Genomic DNA, 16,114 nt, shown 5'->3' on the forward strand with positions numbered 1-16,114 from the left:
AATAAAAAAATAAAAAAATAAAAAAAATAAAAAAAAAGAAAGTGCCAGGGGTGGGCCAATGGAAGGTTTAAAACCATTTTCACTGATTTTTTTTTTTACTGAATAACCATGAAAAAAAGCAATATTTATGTCACTTAAACATTCCTGAGAAGACTTAGATGTTCTTTTAAAAATCATGTCAGTGCCAATGAAGAGTATAAGCCATCCTTAGTGAAAGATTTGTGAAACACACACAGTCAGCCTGCAAAGCGTTGCTTCCCAGGCCTTCCCACACGTCTCAGCATGTTAGCTACGCCCCATCTGTTGGCGTTGGTCTGAGAAGCTGGTCTGTGCTCTCTGATTTTGTTAAAATCCTATCTGGCAAGCCACCTGATCTTTCCTGGCTGGTCTCCTCACTTTCAGGCTCTGGGCCTGTGGTCCTCTGCCACTGTGCGTGGCTGACAGAAACGGAGATGGTTAATGAAAAATATGTTCAGCTCGCACTTAATAAGGAGTGTTTTCGCTTGTTCTTGCCACTAAGTGCTGAAGATGTCTGTGTTTGGATTAAAACTTTGTCCCCTGCCATCTGGGTGCCATTGATATGTCTCAGCTCGGTCGTGAGCTGGATGATATCAGTGGTTTCCATGTCAACAGATGACAGAGTTGTGTGTGGAGCTGTGTGACTGTGGTGCCCAGGAAGCTCGTCCCAGGGACACAACTGTGCTCTCACACCTAGGTATCTCCCCTGATTCTCCACATCCCTGGGCTGCTTTCAGGTTTGTGCCAATTGCATTTACATGTGAAATTGGAGCACACAATCTTTGGTCGTTTAGGAAAGGAGCAGTGGTACCTGTCACTGCGACAAAAGACATCTCCTCAAAGACACCTTTTTAAATCTCCACTTGGTAGGGAGCCTGTTACTCTCAAGTGTGGCATCCTGGATGTGAGGGCATAGACGGTATTTATTGATCCAAACTGTACCCCAGACTTCAAGGGCTTGCTAAGCAGCCTGTCTAAATATAGCATCAGCAATGGCGGCCGAGAGGCAGTGATGAAACCATTAAGGAGGAGAAATACCTCTCAACTCCAAGCTCCAGTTTCCTGCGTCTGCTCCAAGATTAATAAAAGATGCATTTTAATCTAGTCTCAGAGTTTCCTGCTCTTGATGGAGAAGAGATCTCTGAGGAAACATTTTCCCAGGAGGGGGATGGCAACCACATGTGTAGGAAAAACATACTGTGTGAACCCAGGACTCCACCTGACAGCCCCTTGTTTTCTTTCCCTTAGATCAAGAATGCCGCCGCTAACGTCCTGCGGGAAACATGGCTAATCTATAAACACACAAAGCTGCTAAAGAAGATTGACCACGCCAAAGTCAGGAAACATCAGAGGAAGTTCCTCCAAGCGATCCACCAGTGAGTACCAGAGCCGTGTGCTGTGTAGCCAAACTGAGTGTGGGATCCCACAGTTCAGCTGCATCTTCTCAAACCAGGGAGGTGCGGAAGAATCTGCTATGTTCTACTCCCAGACCAGGCTCTTCTGTCACTCACTGCCCTGTGAGGCAGCAGGCAGGCTGCTGTGGGAGGGTAAAGGTCAGAGCAAGGGCCTACGGGCTCTCATGCTACCCAGACACACATGCGCACGTATGTGCAGACATACATATACACACACAGACAGACACACATATACACACATAGAGACACATACACACATATGCACAGGCATACATGGACATACACAGACACACATTTATACACACATAAAGACACAGACACACATATATACACACACAGAGACACATATACACACACATAGAGACACATACACACATATACACAGATACACATATATACACACAGAGACACATACACACATATGCACAGATACACATGAACATACACACATGCACAGGGACACATGTACAGACATGCACAGACATATATATACAGGCACATATACACATAGATGTATACACATATGCACAGAAACAAACACATATATACAGACTTGAGTGCCTCCACACGTATGTGTGTTCATACACACACACGTGCGCGCACACACACACACACACACACACACACACACACACTACAACTCCAGGGAGGAACCAGTGTTCCTTTTGTAATCAAGGAATAAGTTCTTTTAAGTATAGTAGAAAGCTGGGTATGGCAGTGCATGACTATAATCCCCAAACTCAAAAGGCTGAGGCTGGAGGATCACCGTGAATTGAAAGCCACCCAGGACTACAAATTCAGTTTGAGGTCAGTTTGGGTTACAAATTGAGACCCTGCCTCCCACCCCCAATAAATATATAAATGAATAAATAAACAGGGCAGAGAAAGCTAAGAAAAAAATTGTTCTGATCCAAAGGTTTGGGAAGGCTGGGTGGTCAGGAAGACATTCGTGGTGGTAGAAGAACCCAGACAAAGGCATGGGAGCCCTGGAATGGCTTGAGAACAGCAAGGAAGGGAAAGTGACAAGGCAGTCTGGATGGAGTTTGCTTTCTGGGGCCCTGACAAGTCTAATTGTGACAGCGCTGTCTGTGCTCAAGGTCCCAGTGCTAAGTTCCGAGCTCAGGTGCAATGAAGGGCTGACGCTTACTGTGAACTTGAACTACCTGTTCCAACTCTTCTCCACAGACTGAGGGGTGTCAAGATGGAACAAAGGAAGCTGAGTGACCAAGCCAACACCCTGGTGGACCTTTCCAAGGTGAGTGGAATCCAGGACAGGCCTGGCCCATGTCCACAGAGCCAGTGCAGGGACAGGAAGGCAAAGACAGCTCTCTTTGATGGGCAAACACCCAGGCTCATGCTTTGCATCTGTAATCTACCGGTGTGTCCTGTCTTCGGCATTTGTTTCTAAGTTAAGGAGCTCAGATTTGTCTTTGTCATAGCTCATTAGCTAACCCAGTTCTTGCTGGTGTGTTTATTAGCTGTGCATGGGAGGGGGGGAGCTTCTAAAGATGACTGAAGACATACAGGAAGCACCTTAGTGAGGACCAGATGGGACAAGGGCCCTACAGATGACCTGGTTATATAGACTTCAGATGGTTCTTTTCAATTTATTGTTATAATAGAAATTCATTTTCCTGTGCCTTCTGATCCTGACAGCCCAGGTTTTCCTGCCTGACACAAATTGATTGTGTGTGTGTGTGTGTGTGTGTGTGTGTGTGTGTGTGTGTGTGTGTTTCACCACAGGCAGGCAGCTGACAGTGAACATGGAGGTTCTAAGAACCGAAGATCTTAAGGCTCAATATGGCACTGTGTCTCAGCGTTTCTTGTCTTTAGTGCCATAAGGAGCACAAAAGAGACTCTCTTCTTGAAAATCAGCACCATAGGGCTGAGCGTGGGCAATCTGACCAGGAGCTCCCACCCCCACCTCCAAGCCTTCTCATAGAAATTATATAGCAAGTGCATAGCCCAGGGCCAGGCTGGCAGAACATTCCAGCAGATGTCAATTGTAATGGACCCTCATTCCCTGGGACAGCAAAGGAAACTCCCCCAGGTCAATTAGGCACCCTTTGAAAAGAGCCTGCAAGCAGAAATTACTGGTCGCTGGGCCTTGTGCGGGTGCCTCTTTCTGGAGGGATCAAGGCCAAGAAAGGGCCTCCTATGCCTGGGAGGACTTCAGTCACAGCTGGGGAGACGCCCATAGACCCCCATGCCAGTGGGGGGGGGGCTTTCAGGTGGAATGTGGGGTTTCCCAGATCCCAATGTGGGAGGAGGTGAATGGACCCCTGAAGTCTTGGACATGTTGGTTAATCCTCTAGATTCCAGTTACCAAAACTACTAGAAGTACATTGTAAACGGAACCATTTATTCCAAGGAGGTAAGGGATTCTCAGGAGACTCTCTCACACTAGCTCCTCTCTCCTGCTCAGGTGCTGTTCAAAGAGCCAGCTTCTCCACCCCCACTCCATCTCCCTGCAACCCAGGTCACCCTGGGTTTAACTGACTTTCTTTTGTTCTTAATTCTAAATTCTCAAGAGAGGTGATTAAGGGCAGTAGTGGCACTGGCCTTTAATCCCAGCACTCGGAGGCAGAGGCAGGGGGATCTCTGTGAGTTTGAGGCCAGCCTGGTCTACAAGAGCTAGTTCCAGGGTAGGCTTCAAAGCTATAGAGAAACCCTGTCTTGAAAAACCAGAGAGAGAGAGAGAGAGAGAGAGAGAGAGGATTTGATTGTATAGTGTGAGTCACATGTCTGCCTTTAGACAAATCAGCTGTGGCTGGGAAGAAAAAACCAGCTAGGATCCATTCTGTGAGCCTTGGGTGTGTCTCAGTGAGATGCCCCAAGATATTTCTTCAAGGGCTAGCAATGTTTGCCATCCCCCTCTCACCAATAGGACACCCTGTGGCTGATACTCCCCCAGGAGTATCAGGCAAACACAAGCTTTGCGTTCATCTTGCTGCAGTGCTGCCCAGTCTCTCGGAGATGGACTGTCTGGTTGATGGGCTGAAAGAGACGGCTTGGCAATGAGACACTATGTGCAAGCGTGAGTTCGAATGCCCAGTGCCCACAATGAGCCAGGCAGAGCTGCCTGTGCCTGCAACTTCAGCACTGGTTGGCAGAGAAAGTGAAGTCTGGTGGCCAGTTCTAGCTTAGCCAAAGACAGCAGTTTCTGGTTTGATGAGAGGCCCTGTTTCAAGGGAAGAAGGCAGAGAAGAATAGAGAAAGATATTCTACGTCCTCCTCTGGCTTCTACATGCTTGCATTGTGTACTGGCACCCACAGTATCACGTGTATCCAACACGCACACACACATACATGCACACACACATACACACACACACACACATGCACGCACTCACGCACACACACAGTGAGTTAGAAAGACACTCTCCTGTATTGTATTGGGAAATTGAGCCATATATAAGTGGCGAGTGAAGTACACTGGAGTAAAGAATGTGCAGAGCCATCGTGAGGGACGTGCGTACTGAGGAGTGGCCTCTGACAGCCATCCACCTAGTCTTTGTCTTTTCCTCCCATGAGACCAGCCTAGATTCAGCAGCAATTGTGTGTGTTTCACGTTGGTCTCCATTTGCTCAGCATCCTGTTGTCAAGCACTGGCAAGAGAGAGAGCATGATGACGTCATGCCTGCTCCCTTCCCTTTGTATTTCAACTCCTGACTCCTCTCCTCCCCACCTCTGTGCTTTGTTCCTCCCTAAATTAAGACTGTGGCCTCCTGCCAGGTGGCAGTGGTGGCACATGCCCCTAATCCCAGCCCTTGGGAGGCAGAGGCAGGCGGAGAGAGTTCAAAGCCAGCCTGGTCTACAAGAGCTAGTCCTAGGACAGGCTCCAAAGCTACAGAGAAACCCTCCAAAGCTACAGAGAAACCCTGTCTTAAAAAAAAAAAAAAAACAAAGAACGTGGCCTCCCAACGGCATTTTCTATATCAAACAGGCCCCATTTATGGTGACAGAGCAGAGAGGTCTCGGACCCCTCGCCCAGTTGCTTCGGTTTCTTCCATGGAGATGTAAAAACAACCCCCAGCATCTAAGATAGGAACTTTAAACATACTTTGTGAGCTGGGGGGGGGTCTGATTATAAACACAGATAAGGAAACCAGACCCAAGGAGCAAGATGACAATCACCCAGTCACTGTAGTTCATCAGGGTGCTCCTCACCACCAGCTTGGGATGCGGGGTTCAGCCATTCTGAGGGGACCATATCCAGTGACGAGGAACTTGTCTACTCAGGTTACCCTTTCTCTGGGGACGTCACCCTTTTCCTAGAGAGGAGCTGTCTCCGTACCCACTCCTCCAGTATTCCAAGAGCAGGGGTGGGGGCTCTCCTGCGTTTCACTGCCTCCCCTTCTTCTCCCCTGCTGCCTGTGTCTGTCCTGCCTTTCTCCTCTCACCCTGCTTCCTGCTCCTCTGGCCTCTGGGGTCACTGTGGCGTCCACATCCTCCTAGATCAGTGTTCTCAACCTTCCTAATGCTGTGACCTCTTAATACAGTTCCTGGTGTTGTGGTAATCCCCAACCATAAGATTACTTTATTGCTACTTTGTAACTGTAATTTTGCTACTGTTACAGATCATAATGTAAACATCTGGGATCACAACCCACAGGTTGAGAACTGCTATCCTAGAGTAATGACAGGTGAAATGAGATTAGGGTCCCACTGTGGGTCCCACAGGGACAGAGCTCCCCTCCCCAGGGTACTGCCATCAGAACCCCTTTTTCTCACTCTGGGAGTGTGAGACCCTCTCAATTTTACTCTCAAGTTTGAACCAACACCCCCGGTGCATGTTGACTGGATTTTGTATAGTCTAGGATCCTGCAGCTGGCACAGGAACCACAGGCGTCGTGCAGGGAGTTCTGCTAGTGCGTGGGACCAAAGAACACTGTGGACAGTGTTGGGGTAGGACACCATCAGGAGCACCCTCGAGGCACTGTTTGCTAGGCGTGTAGAAGGCAGGACTGCTCCAAGGAGTCAAGTGTGATCTAATCACCAAGACCTCAGCCAGGTGTCATGGGCTTTTTACCTCCTCTCAGGCCAAGAAACAGAAGGGTGGCTCCTCAGCAGGGCAGCCCCTTCTGGTCCAGAATCATGCCTGAGGCATTAATTACATTTTATATTCTGATTGCTGGATAGAAAAGGGGATGGGGTAGGGTGGGGATGCAATCTCATAACTATGTGTAGTTATTAACTTCCGTTTTATGAGGAGGCCGGGATAAGGGAGGATAAGGGGCCTGCTAGTGAGCCGAAGGTTTTCAGCTTCAATCCTGACTTGTTCATTGTGAGTCTATGGCATTGGCCACCCCATCTCAGTGCCTTTTCTTGAGCCAGCCCTCTCTATGAATATGAGAGCCATTTAGAGCTGCATTCCACGTAAGAAAAAAGAGGAATGTTTCTTTTCTTCCATGCATATGTACTGTTTCAAACTGATAATTGAGTTGAACGTGGTCACCCCTGTCTTTAATCCCAGCACTCAGGAGGCAGAGACAGATGGAGCTCTATGAGATCAAGACCAGCCTGGTCTACATACTGAGTTCCAGGTCATCCAGGGTTACACAGTGAGACCCTCAATCAAAAGAACAAAACAAAACAAATTATAAAATTGATCATTGATACCCCACCCCTCTAAAAATACAAAAATAGTGCCCCTCAGCCTGCCCACCACCTGGAAAGTCCTAGAGTTGACCTTTGGTGACATGGGACACAGCTGGGTGGAGGTGGCTTCTGCTGCAAAGTGGAGGGCTTTTCACCTCTCCACGGCGTGTTCCTCTGTGGTGACGGTCTCCTTCTGTCTTCACCTCTCCACGGCGTGTTCCTCTGTGGTGATGGTCTCCTTCTGTCTTCCACTCTGACTCCTCCAGATGCAGAACGTCATGTACGACCTAATCACGGAGCTCAATGATCGGAGTGAAGACCTGGAGAAGCAGATCGGCAGCCTGGAAGCCAAGCTGGAGCACCTCACGGCCAGCTTCAACTCCCTGCCCCTACTCATCGCAGACACCCTGCGCCAGCAACAGCAGCAGCTGCTCACTGCCTTCGTGGAGGCCCGAGGCGTCAGTGTGGCAGTGGGAACTAGCCACGCACCTCCCTCTGACAGCCCGATAGGGATCAGCTCCACCTCCTTCCCAACCCCGTACACAAGTTCAAGCAGTTGCTAAATAAAACTCCCCACTCCAGAAGCATTACCCATAGGTCTTAAGATGCAAATCAACTCCTGGTCACTTTGCTATCAAGGAAGTTTCAGACCAGGGACGGAAGGAAGAGAAGTGGAGCTGATGAACTAATTCACGTTCTTTCGGCGTGCTTGGTTCGATTTGCCTTGAAACCAGACGTCTAATCTCTGTTTAGGTGCCTCTACTTGGGAGCTGGAAGAGGAGGTGACTGGAAGCAACACCTCTGTCAGGGCCCTTGCTGCAGAGCTGGCGGAGGACAGAAATCCCTACTCAATCTCAGGTTTTCACAGGGAGGTGGGGAGGGGCAGCCACTCTGAGGCAGCTGAAAGTGGGGTGCATTGGGCAAGGGTGGTATCAGGTTTGGGAAAGGAACTCCTGGCTGCCTTGGGACCTTAGAGGCGTCTCTCCCATCCTTTTGTCCAAGAAAGCCCCTGGGTGGTAAAAGTAAAAAGAGAGCTGCCCAGAACTTTCCAAAATGGACATAGCCAAATTAGATTGGGGTGGGGGGTTGCATAGACAAATGAAAAGCCAGATTTTCCACCCAATAATACTATTGAACACACACACACAGATGTTCCATCTAGGTCCTTTTTTCTTTGAGTTGAGCCCAATGAAAGGGACCTGGTTCCTTGCTGTGCACACGGTGAGGAAGGTCTAAATTTGCATTGAGATGAAGTGTGAGGTGTGTTTGGTAGAAGTTAGCAGGTCCTGGCCACATTCTACGTGACTTAAGATTTGGGTCCCTCCTCCACAATGTCCTAGACACATGCCTTGCCTGATTCTAGTGTGTGCCATCCCCAAACTGTTGGCATTCTGGAGAGAGAAGCAGATGTCTAAAAATAACGATTTCCCAGAGTTTTCTTCCAGCCAAATAAGCTGTGTCTGATGGGCCCTGAGTTCTCAGGGGTCTGTATGTGGGAGACGAGAGTGTGCCTGATGCCACCATAGTGAACAGAACTGCTGTCCGGGCTTTGCTGAGGTATCATCACCCAGATGTAGGATCGTGAAAGGGTCAGTTACTGAGTTGGGCGAAGGATGGAGAGTGTTCCTGTGGTCCCCTCTACCTTACCTGGACTCACCTCAAAATGAAACACTGTGAGAGCACAGGGAGCCCCAGGACGTGCGTAAATGAGGGGTTCATTTGTTAGAAGCCTGTTTCTGTTCTGTCGTGTTTGTTTTGCGGCGAAAACTACTCCACTGAATCTCAAAGCCTATAGACTCCAGAACCATCTAGATCCAGGCTAGGGATAGGCGCTCTGCTTGCTTCACTGCCCTGTGATCTGACCATACACAGCATCTGGGAGGTGAGAACTGCCAGTTACCACTTTCCCCATTCTGAGGTCCTTGATTTCTGCTTGTAAGAAGTTATGTATGGAGTAATTCATCTGTCTTTGGTAGAACAAAAGGGTGTTATCTGTGTCTGGTTGCTATCTTGAGAATAGCCCTTTGAGCAGCTATTATGGCCACCCTGGAGGCACTGCCTTACTGTGTGGGTTTTTCTTGTGCAATGCTGTTCCTGGTCCTGTTAGGACAGGGATGGCTGGATATTGTGGTGGACAGCTGTGGCGTGGAGGTCACTCGGTTTCTTTGCTCAGTCTCATGTTTGTCATACTGTCTTGCTGTCTTGTGCTTTGTTTTGCAGCACTGGAGACCAGACCTGCGGCCTCATGCATGCTAGGCAAGTGCAGTTCCCCTCACCCACACCCCAGCCTGCTGCTGTTGTCTTAATGGCTTATCTTCTTAATGGCCTATCTCCATCTCTCCCCTGAGCCTTTTCATTAGCTGTTTTGCACACCAGAGAGGCCACATTTGTCGTTAGTGTTTAATTCTTTCTACTTGTTCTTTTAATTATTAATTATCTGAAAGATTATTTTTATCCCAAGAATGGTATTGCTGTTTGCAGTTTAACCGAACCGACAGGCACGTATACAAATAGATGAGATGGCCTTGTGCCCCCCTACCCCCACCCCAGCATTGGCTGCATTTCGCAGAATGACGGCTCCTGATGGGTCCACTTCCTGCTCATTTGGCCTAGAGCCCTGGACTGGTTTTCTCTGCTCTCCCCTTGCATCCTGCTGTGATCTTTTGTGGGGTAGGCACGCATGGCACAGCTCGAGATTAGTCTCCACAAATGACTTGCGAGATTCCACTGCCTCTGCTGCCTTGTGTCCATCCTGGTCTGGACATCGTCTGAAATCTGTCTCTTTGTTGATTTTCTTGCTAAGTAAACCCTGGAGACTAAACTGGCAATGCTAATCCAAAGAATGGCTGGAGTTGTTTCCAGGAGGGACCACTAGCATCGGAGAGACATGTGGGCGTATTTGTAGGGTAGCCTGGCCTACTGGAAGTGCAATAACTGTGTGTGGTTTTATCTCTAGTGAAAGAATATACCTCGTGAAAAGTGACAGGAATCTGAAGGTTGGTTCTGCAATGACAAATGAACTGCCGTTTCTGCCCTAGTATTTCAGCTCGACACGGGAAGTAACACTTCTCTTGCAAATACAATCAGCCCTCCCTGGCCTAGGTATTGGGGATCCTGGTTATAGCTCACGCAGATATATTCCTGCATCTTTCGGCTGATCCCACATCACCTGAGCATCTCTGGCTGTAGGGAAGGAGGCTAACAGACCCTATGGCTGTATGTTAGTGGGACAAGTTTGAGTCTCAAGAGTGGGTATTCAAACCATGAATTGCTGTAATGTTACTCTAGCCCTGAACTGGTCGAATTCCACCCCCTCCTGGAAGGCTTGCCAATGGCAGAGGCCTTCCTGCCATCCTTCAGGAATGCAGTAGCATATGGAAGCACTCCAATATTTCCCCAAAAATCTGGACACTTGAATTAAAAACCTAGAGCCACCCTCTCATTGCTTAAGCCATATTATAGCTTCATGTACTGTGAAGTCAGGGATGTACTGTGATACTCCAAGACCACTGAGCTCAGAGGGATTCGGGACATAGCATCAGCTGGTCATTTATACCCAGCTAGAAGCCCATTCCTTCTTAGATTGAAGTCCAAATAAAAATCCGCACCTTTGGCTCAAAGGCCACGCATGCGATCATTATCACTAAATTGTCATGAAGTGTCTGAGAGCCATCTTTACCACCTTCATAATGTCTAACTCCATGACATCATGTCTTGATATGATCCAAAAGATTGCGAGGGGCATAGCCATGAGTCACCAGTGACTGTGACCCCAGTAGGGTCCAGCGCTGTATGTAACAACAATCTTGTAAATTAGATGTAGAAACTGTACATGAAACTTAGTTCTCAAGTGCTTAGCAAGTTATTAAAGGCCAAGAAAGGGCATTGAAAATGATGACTTTTAATATATTTAGAGATCTTCCCCTTCACTTTGCAGTAATCTCCTTGCAAAGAAGTCATGGGAAGAAGAAAACTGGGGATATATACAAAATCAGAATAGAGAAAACATTGAGACTGGAGTCGCATATCTGGCCAGTATGTCTTGGTTTGTGTGTATTTCAAGACGAATTAATAATTCAGTTCAAAGTATTTGGTAAAGGACAAATGAGACCACCGCTGTCAGCACAGCAGAAATGACCGGCTAATCCACACTTAGATGTTATATCTGAGTGTAGGGAAAGTTACCAAAAAGGAATCAGATAGATAGTAAAGTCAACAGGGCAAAATATGGGGTGTGTGCATTGTTCCTCTGGAGTGTGATAAACAGTGAACCCAAAGCTGAGTCAGTGTTTCATCTCCAGACAGCCAGGCTGCTGCTGGAGACGCCCAGCGGCGACCCTGTGACATCACTGCCCTTCCTCAGCTACTGTTCTGACATGCTCAAACAGGCCCCTTCTCATGCAGCCACTCCACTGCCCCAAACTTCTAGACGCAGATTAAGGATCCATTCGTGGTCATTTTGCTGTCCCTGTTGACTCCATGGCCTTTGGTTTCAGTTCCTTAGACAGCGATCTGCAGGCTTCCTGGCAGCCATGAACAGTCCCTTCTCTACCCTTCAGTCAGTTGACTTGATCATGCCTTGGGTAGTATCCCTTCCTTCTCTACTACTGCCAAAGCAAACATCTGGGTAATGGGATTGTAGCCAGCCCTAAGACGGGGAGCGGAGGGGTAGCAATAGTGTCCGCCTGTGGTAGCAGGAGGCTTTCGCAAGGCTGCATGAATAGCCACTGACTGTTAACCCTGGCAGACAAGGAATACATAGATTTTTATTGAATTAGGCCACATCTTATGAACAAGTGCCCTGTGCCGCAGCCAATAGACAGCCACAGAGGGGACCGTAACTACGATCTTTTTGTCTTACGCCCTTACTGGAAGCACTCAAACATGAACTGGAGTTCCCTCTGACCAACATGTCAAATCTTCAACAGACCACCTCCAAACCAGGTGCCACGCGCCTTGCCACAGTTGTTTACACACCGCGAAACGTATTCTGGAAGCTGTGACCTCGGGTCTGGACTGAAAAGGGACCTTGTGACCAATCAAGCTGGTGGAGGAAAAAGCACAAACTTCAATACCAACCTCTAGTCAAGATCCCAAAGAAATGCTGACATTTCTGGCAAAATAAATAAATAAATAAAATAAAAAATAAATAGGAACAGTGGCAAATAAAAAACACAACCAAATCTGACGGAACAGCCGACATCCAGCTTCCCGGAGCGAGGATGGGGCTAAACACCATTCTCCAGCGGTATCAGTTTTTGGGTCCCGACCAGGGCTGACCCACCTTCATCATACGTGGAGTTTAATTGGCGCAATAACATGACGGATTTAGTCCCAGACTCTCCATTCTGTGCTGGCCACACGAGAACAAAAGTGAGCGATAGGATGTTGATGGAGGAGCCATTTTCATAGCAAACTCAGAAATGGAAGTGTTTATATTCCAAACTAGATGGGCTTCAGTATGAATTTGCATCTTGCCTCTGTACTGCTTGCTATTTTTTAACGATAGGAGAAAGCATAACAGTTTATTTTAAATATGAGATATATTGCTATATTATGAAATATATTGTAACTTTCGATTAACATTTTGTATCGAGCTAGTCTTTAGCAGGCTGAGTGACAGCCTGCTTTCCTAACAACTGTTTCTGAGTACACATCGCTCTTAGTGGTTGCCTGACCCCCAGGCCCAGGTCCTGGTTCCACAGCGTGCCGGATGGCCATATCCTCATTCTCCAAGACTGAGTGAGTTGTAGAGACAAAAATAGCCCTGACATGAACTTAGAAGAATCATTCTACCCCCGATTCTATCAAGCCATTTCAGAAGTGATGTTTAAACCATCACCCCTTCAGGAGCTGTCAGCCAGTTTAGTACAAGCGTAGACTCTTTCCATCTAAATGCAAAGGGCCCATTCTGTAAATTATTGCCTCGGGCACAGCCAACTAGCTTTCCTCTGGCAATATCAGAATTAGGCATTAAAAAACAGTCTTGTTTACTTTGCCTCAAAATACTCAAAATTCTTAGTGTTGAGTTTTTCAGTGTAAGAGGGCAACCAAGCTTAGAATTCTCTGCAGGCAGAACCCAGTGAGAAGTGTATGTGCCCTTCTCTGAGTTGCAGTCTCTCTGGGGGATCAAGGTTTCTGCAGTTTGTCATTGGGCCTGAGGAGAAGACAGAGTGTGCACAGCGAGACCCACAGAAAGCCAGCTTCCTTGTCTGCTCTTTACTCTCGTTGGGAGGAGGTGGGCCTGACCACCGCATTTCCCCTAAGCGGCTCACGAAACCTATTCCCTTCTCACAACAGCACCTGAGACACATAGAGTTTCAGAGTTCCTTCCTTTGAATTGCCATGGTCTTATCCTGTACCATAGTGGATGAAGGAAGTCTTCCATAAGTCCACACGTCTCCCGTGAGGACCTTGCTTCTGGCCATCACTCCTACAGAACACTGGACAGGTGCAGACCAAGTAGCATCAGGGGAGAGCTACCTGCCTGCCTCTTCCCTTCACCAACTCTAGACATGCACGCAGATCCACAGAGCATGCAGGACCATAAGTGCTGCCCTGGACAAAAATCTAGAAATCTCCAAGTCTCCCTGAATTTCAGCCTAGATAGGGCTCGGGCCTCATGGCACCTGTTAGTCATGCCCAATGGCAGGCAAGTGTCTAAATGCCCGGTACCAATCTGCTGGGGAAGCCAGGGCTATCTGTGTGCGCAAGTCGTGTTTCTTTCTCACGGCATCTGCACTGCTCCTCAGTTATCTGCTAGGCTGAGCTTCATTAAAGCCATCAGAACTCCAGGGCACCTGTTTTCAGCACATTTCTTACTCACTGGGCAATGGAATGAGCTAACTCTCAATTCGGTAATTGACTGAGAGACATTGATTTGTTTCTTTATACATCTCCTGCTCAAAACTGGAGCTGTTTTGACTTTTCTGCCTAGTACTCTGTAGACCAGCTACGATGTTTACATGTATAGAGAACATGTATATTCTTCTGACCTTTGCCATCGATGCAGTAACTCATCCACAGTCAAGGATACGAGCCTAAATTCCAGATCTCGAGGAAGCAGGCTCTGGGCAATAATTCATGTGCGTAGCCATATACTGATCCTTGCTACTCCCAGTAAAAGCCAGAGACTGACAGCGTTCACATCCCCTTAAGCCCTTAGACTCAGATCCACAGGCCCCATGCCAAGCCCACTCAATCACAATTGGCATTTCAACCAGAGCCCCTGGAGATCTGTATGCAGTCAACACGGAGGAGGGCCGACCTCACCACACTGCAATGGTAATCAATAATTTAGAAATTCTGCTATTTCTTTCACAGACCTCAGTTACCAAATTGTTTGGTAATGGACAGGTCTTACATGATTGTAAGGATGAAGATGCGTGCATCTTAAAATTTCATTTGCTGTTGCACAGCCTAAATGATAGGCATGGACCGTACTATCAGGAGGAGTGGCCTTTCTTGAGTGTGATGTGAAAATCATTCAAGTCACAGCATCGAGCCCCCTCAGAGCCCCCTCTGAGCCTATGCGAGTGGCTGTGGATAAGGTGGATCCAGGACAAGTCCCTGGATAGAAGGCGCCTGGGTTTCTCCCAGTGCAGCATTGGGCATCTCTGGTCCCTTGTCCCTCCATGAAGAAGGCAGCCTTCCCAGTGAAGACTTTCCTCCTAGGGACTAGAAAAAGAGCTCAGTTCAGCCATTCAGACACAGTCCAAATCTCCCAAGGCTATTCTCCTGTTCGTCACATCAGGCAAGGTGGGCAAGGAAAGATGTGAGTTCTGATATTGGCACCCTAAATTGATATGTACCCAGAAACAGTTATATTCTAAATTAATGGCTTTAACCTGTTCATTGTAAAAAGTGCCTTGGACTTCAATCTAAAAGAGGTCAGTATAAATATGTATGTGTGTGTGATGTGTATGTAGGCAAATATTTACATATTTATACATACATAGGTGCACACACATATACCTGCACATTCATATATAATATATACATACATATATAAATGCTTCATAATATATCATATTGCTATTCACAGCTTCATATTTTGTTTGGTCCTATGTTTATTTGTTTAGTGAGATCTTTACATAGAAAGGTTCTATTCAGGACATGGATGTATTTTTTGTTTGTTTTTTACTTTTTATTAAAAAGGTAAAGGATATTAAAAGACAAAAAAGCAAAGTGCCTGAAAGTTTTAAATGGAGTTGTGGTAAACTTTCACAAGTCACCAAAGAAGAAATTAAGTTCTATTTGAGAAATATTTTTCTGTTTCAGCGACTTTGTTCTCCTTGAGGGAAAAGCACAAAGAAGAAAGTGTGAACTGCCTTTAAAGCCCATTAGAACTACAGCCCATGGTCTCTAAGGCAACGCTAAGGTTTTTGTTCAGTTGGGTACCTGCCTTTTCACACGTCTGAGTCAGAATCTTGTCCTCACACGGCAGCGTGGTTTGGCTGGCCTTGTCCTTTGTGTCCCTTCTGAGAAGAGGTAGACTCTCTTGGGGACGGGGCTCCATGGCAGCTGTTGCTTCTGTGCAGTGACACCTTGGGTGAAGGTTAGTGGGAGCCCCTCCTCCTAGCAAGTGGCGGAAGGGCCCTAACAAGCCCGCTAGTGCTCCCTGGGCCCTGCTGGTGCTCCCTGGGCCCTCCTTTCTACAGAGATGCCCAGCCTCCCTGCCTGAGCCGCGGCTGCCTCTTTGAATGATGGGATCAAAAGCTCCAGAGGGATTTTCTGGTTCCCAGAGCCCTGCTCACAAGCTGAAGGATGCATTATGCACTTCTTCAAACCAATTAAATCTGTCTAGCAGCCTGTGGCAACACCCAGGCAACCCCAGGACCCCGCCAGAGTCCAGGTCCTGCAGTCACAAGGGTAATGTGCCTCTTTGAAATTCTGTTGTGGTCATAGGCAGCTATATGCACAGGGTGTTAACAGGAAGACCCTACTGTGCATCTGGGAACCAAAAAACCACCAGGTCCAGCAGCTCCAGACTGCAGGCACACGGGGGATCACCGCTAGGCAGGTCTGGTTGCCAGCGATGCACTGGAAACAGAGTTTCCGAGCTGATTCCCCAAGACCTC

General features: G+C 47.6%; 1 protein-coding gene across 2 annotated transcripts in view; it reads left to right on the plus strand.

The window, feature by feature from the left end:
* Kcnn3 (potassium calcium-activated channel subfamily N member 3) overlaps positions 1-15,221 on the plus strand; it is a 150,582-nt gene extending 135,361 nt beyond the window's left edge. For both annotated transcript variants that reach the window (XM_005367190.3, XM_026789231.1), the window contains exons 6-8: positions 1,267-1,394; positions 2,619-2,688; positions 7,301-15,221. In XM_005367190.3, the coding sequence (XP_005367247.1) occupies positions 1,267-1,394; positions 2,619-2,688; positions 7,301-7,597 (495 nt within the window). In that variant the 3' untranslated portion in view covers positions 7,598-15,221. The remainder of the gene's footprint in view (positions 1-1,266; positions 1,395-2,618; positions 2,689-7,300) is intronic.
* Positions 15,222-16,114: the final 893 nt, after the last annotated feature.

The sequence above is a fragment of the Microtus ochrogaster genome, unplaced genomic scaffold (assembly GCF_000317375.1).
Source record: "Microtus ochrogaster isolate Prairie Vole_2 unplaced genomic scaffold, MicOch1.0 UNK16, whole genome shotgun sequence".
Classification (NCBI taxonomy): Eukaryota; Metazoa; Chordata; class Mammalia; order Rodentia; family Cricetidae; genus Microtus; species Microtus ochrogaster.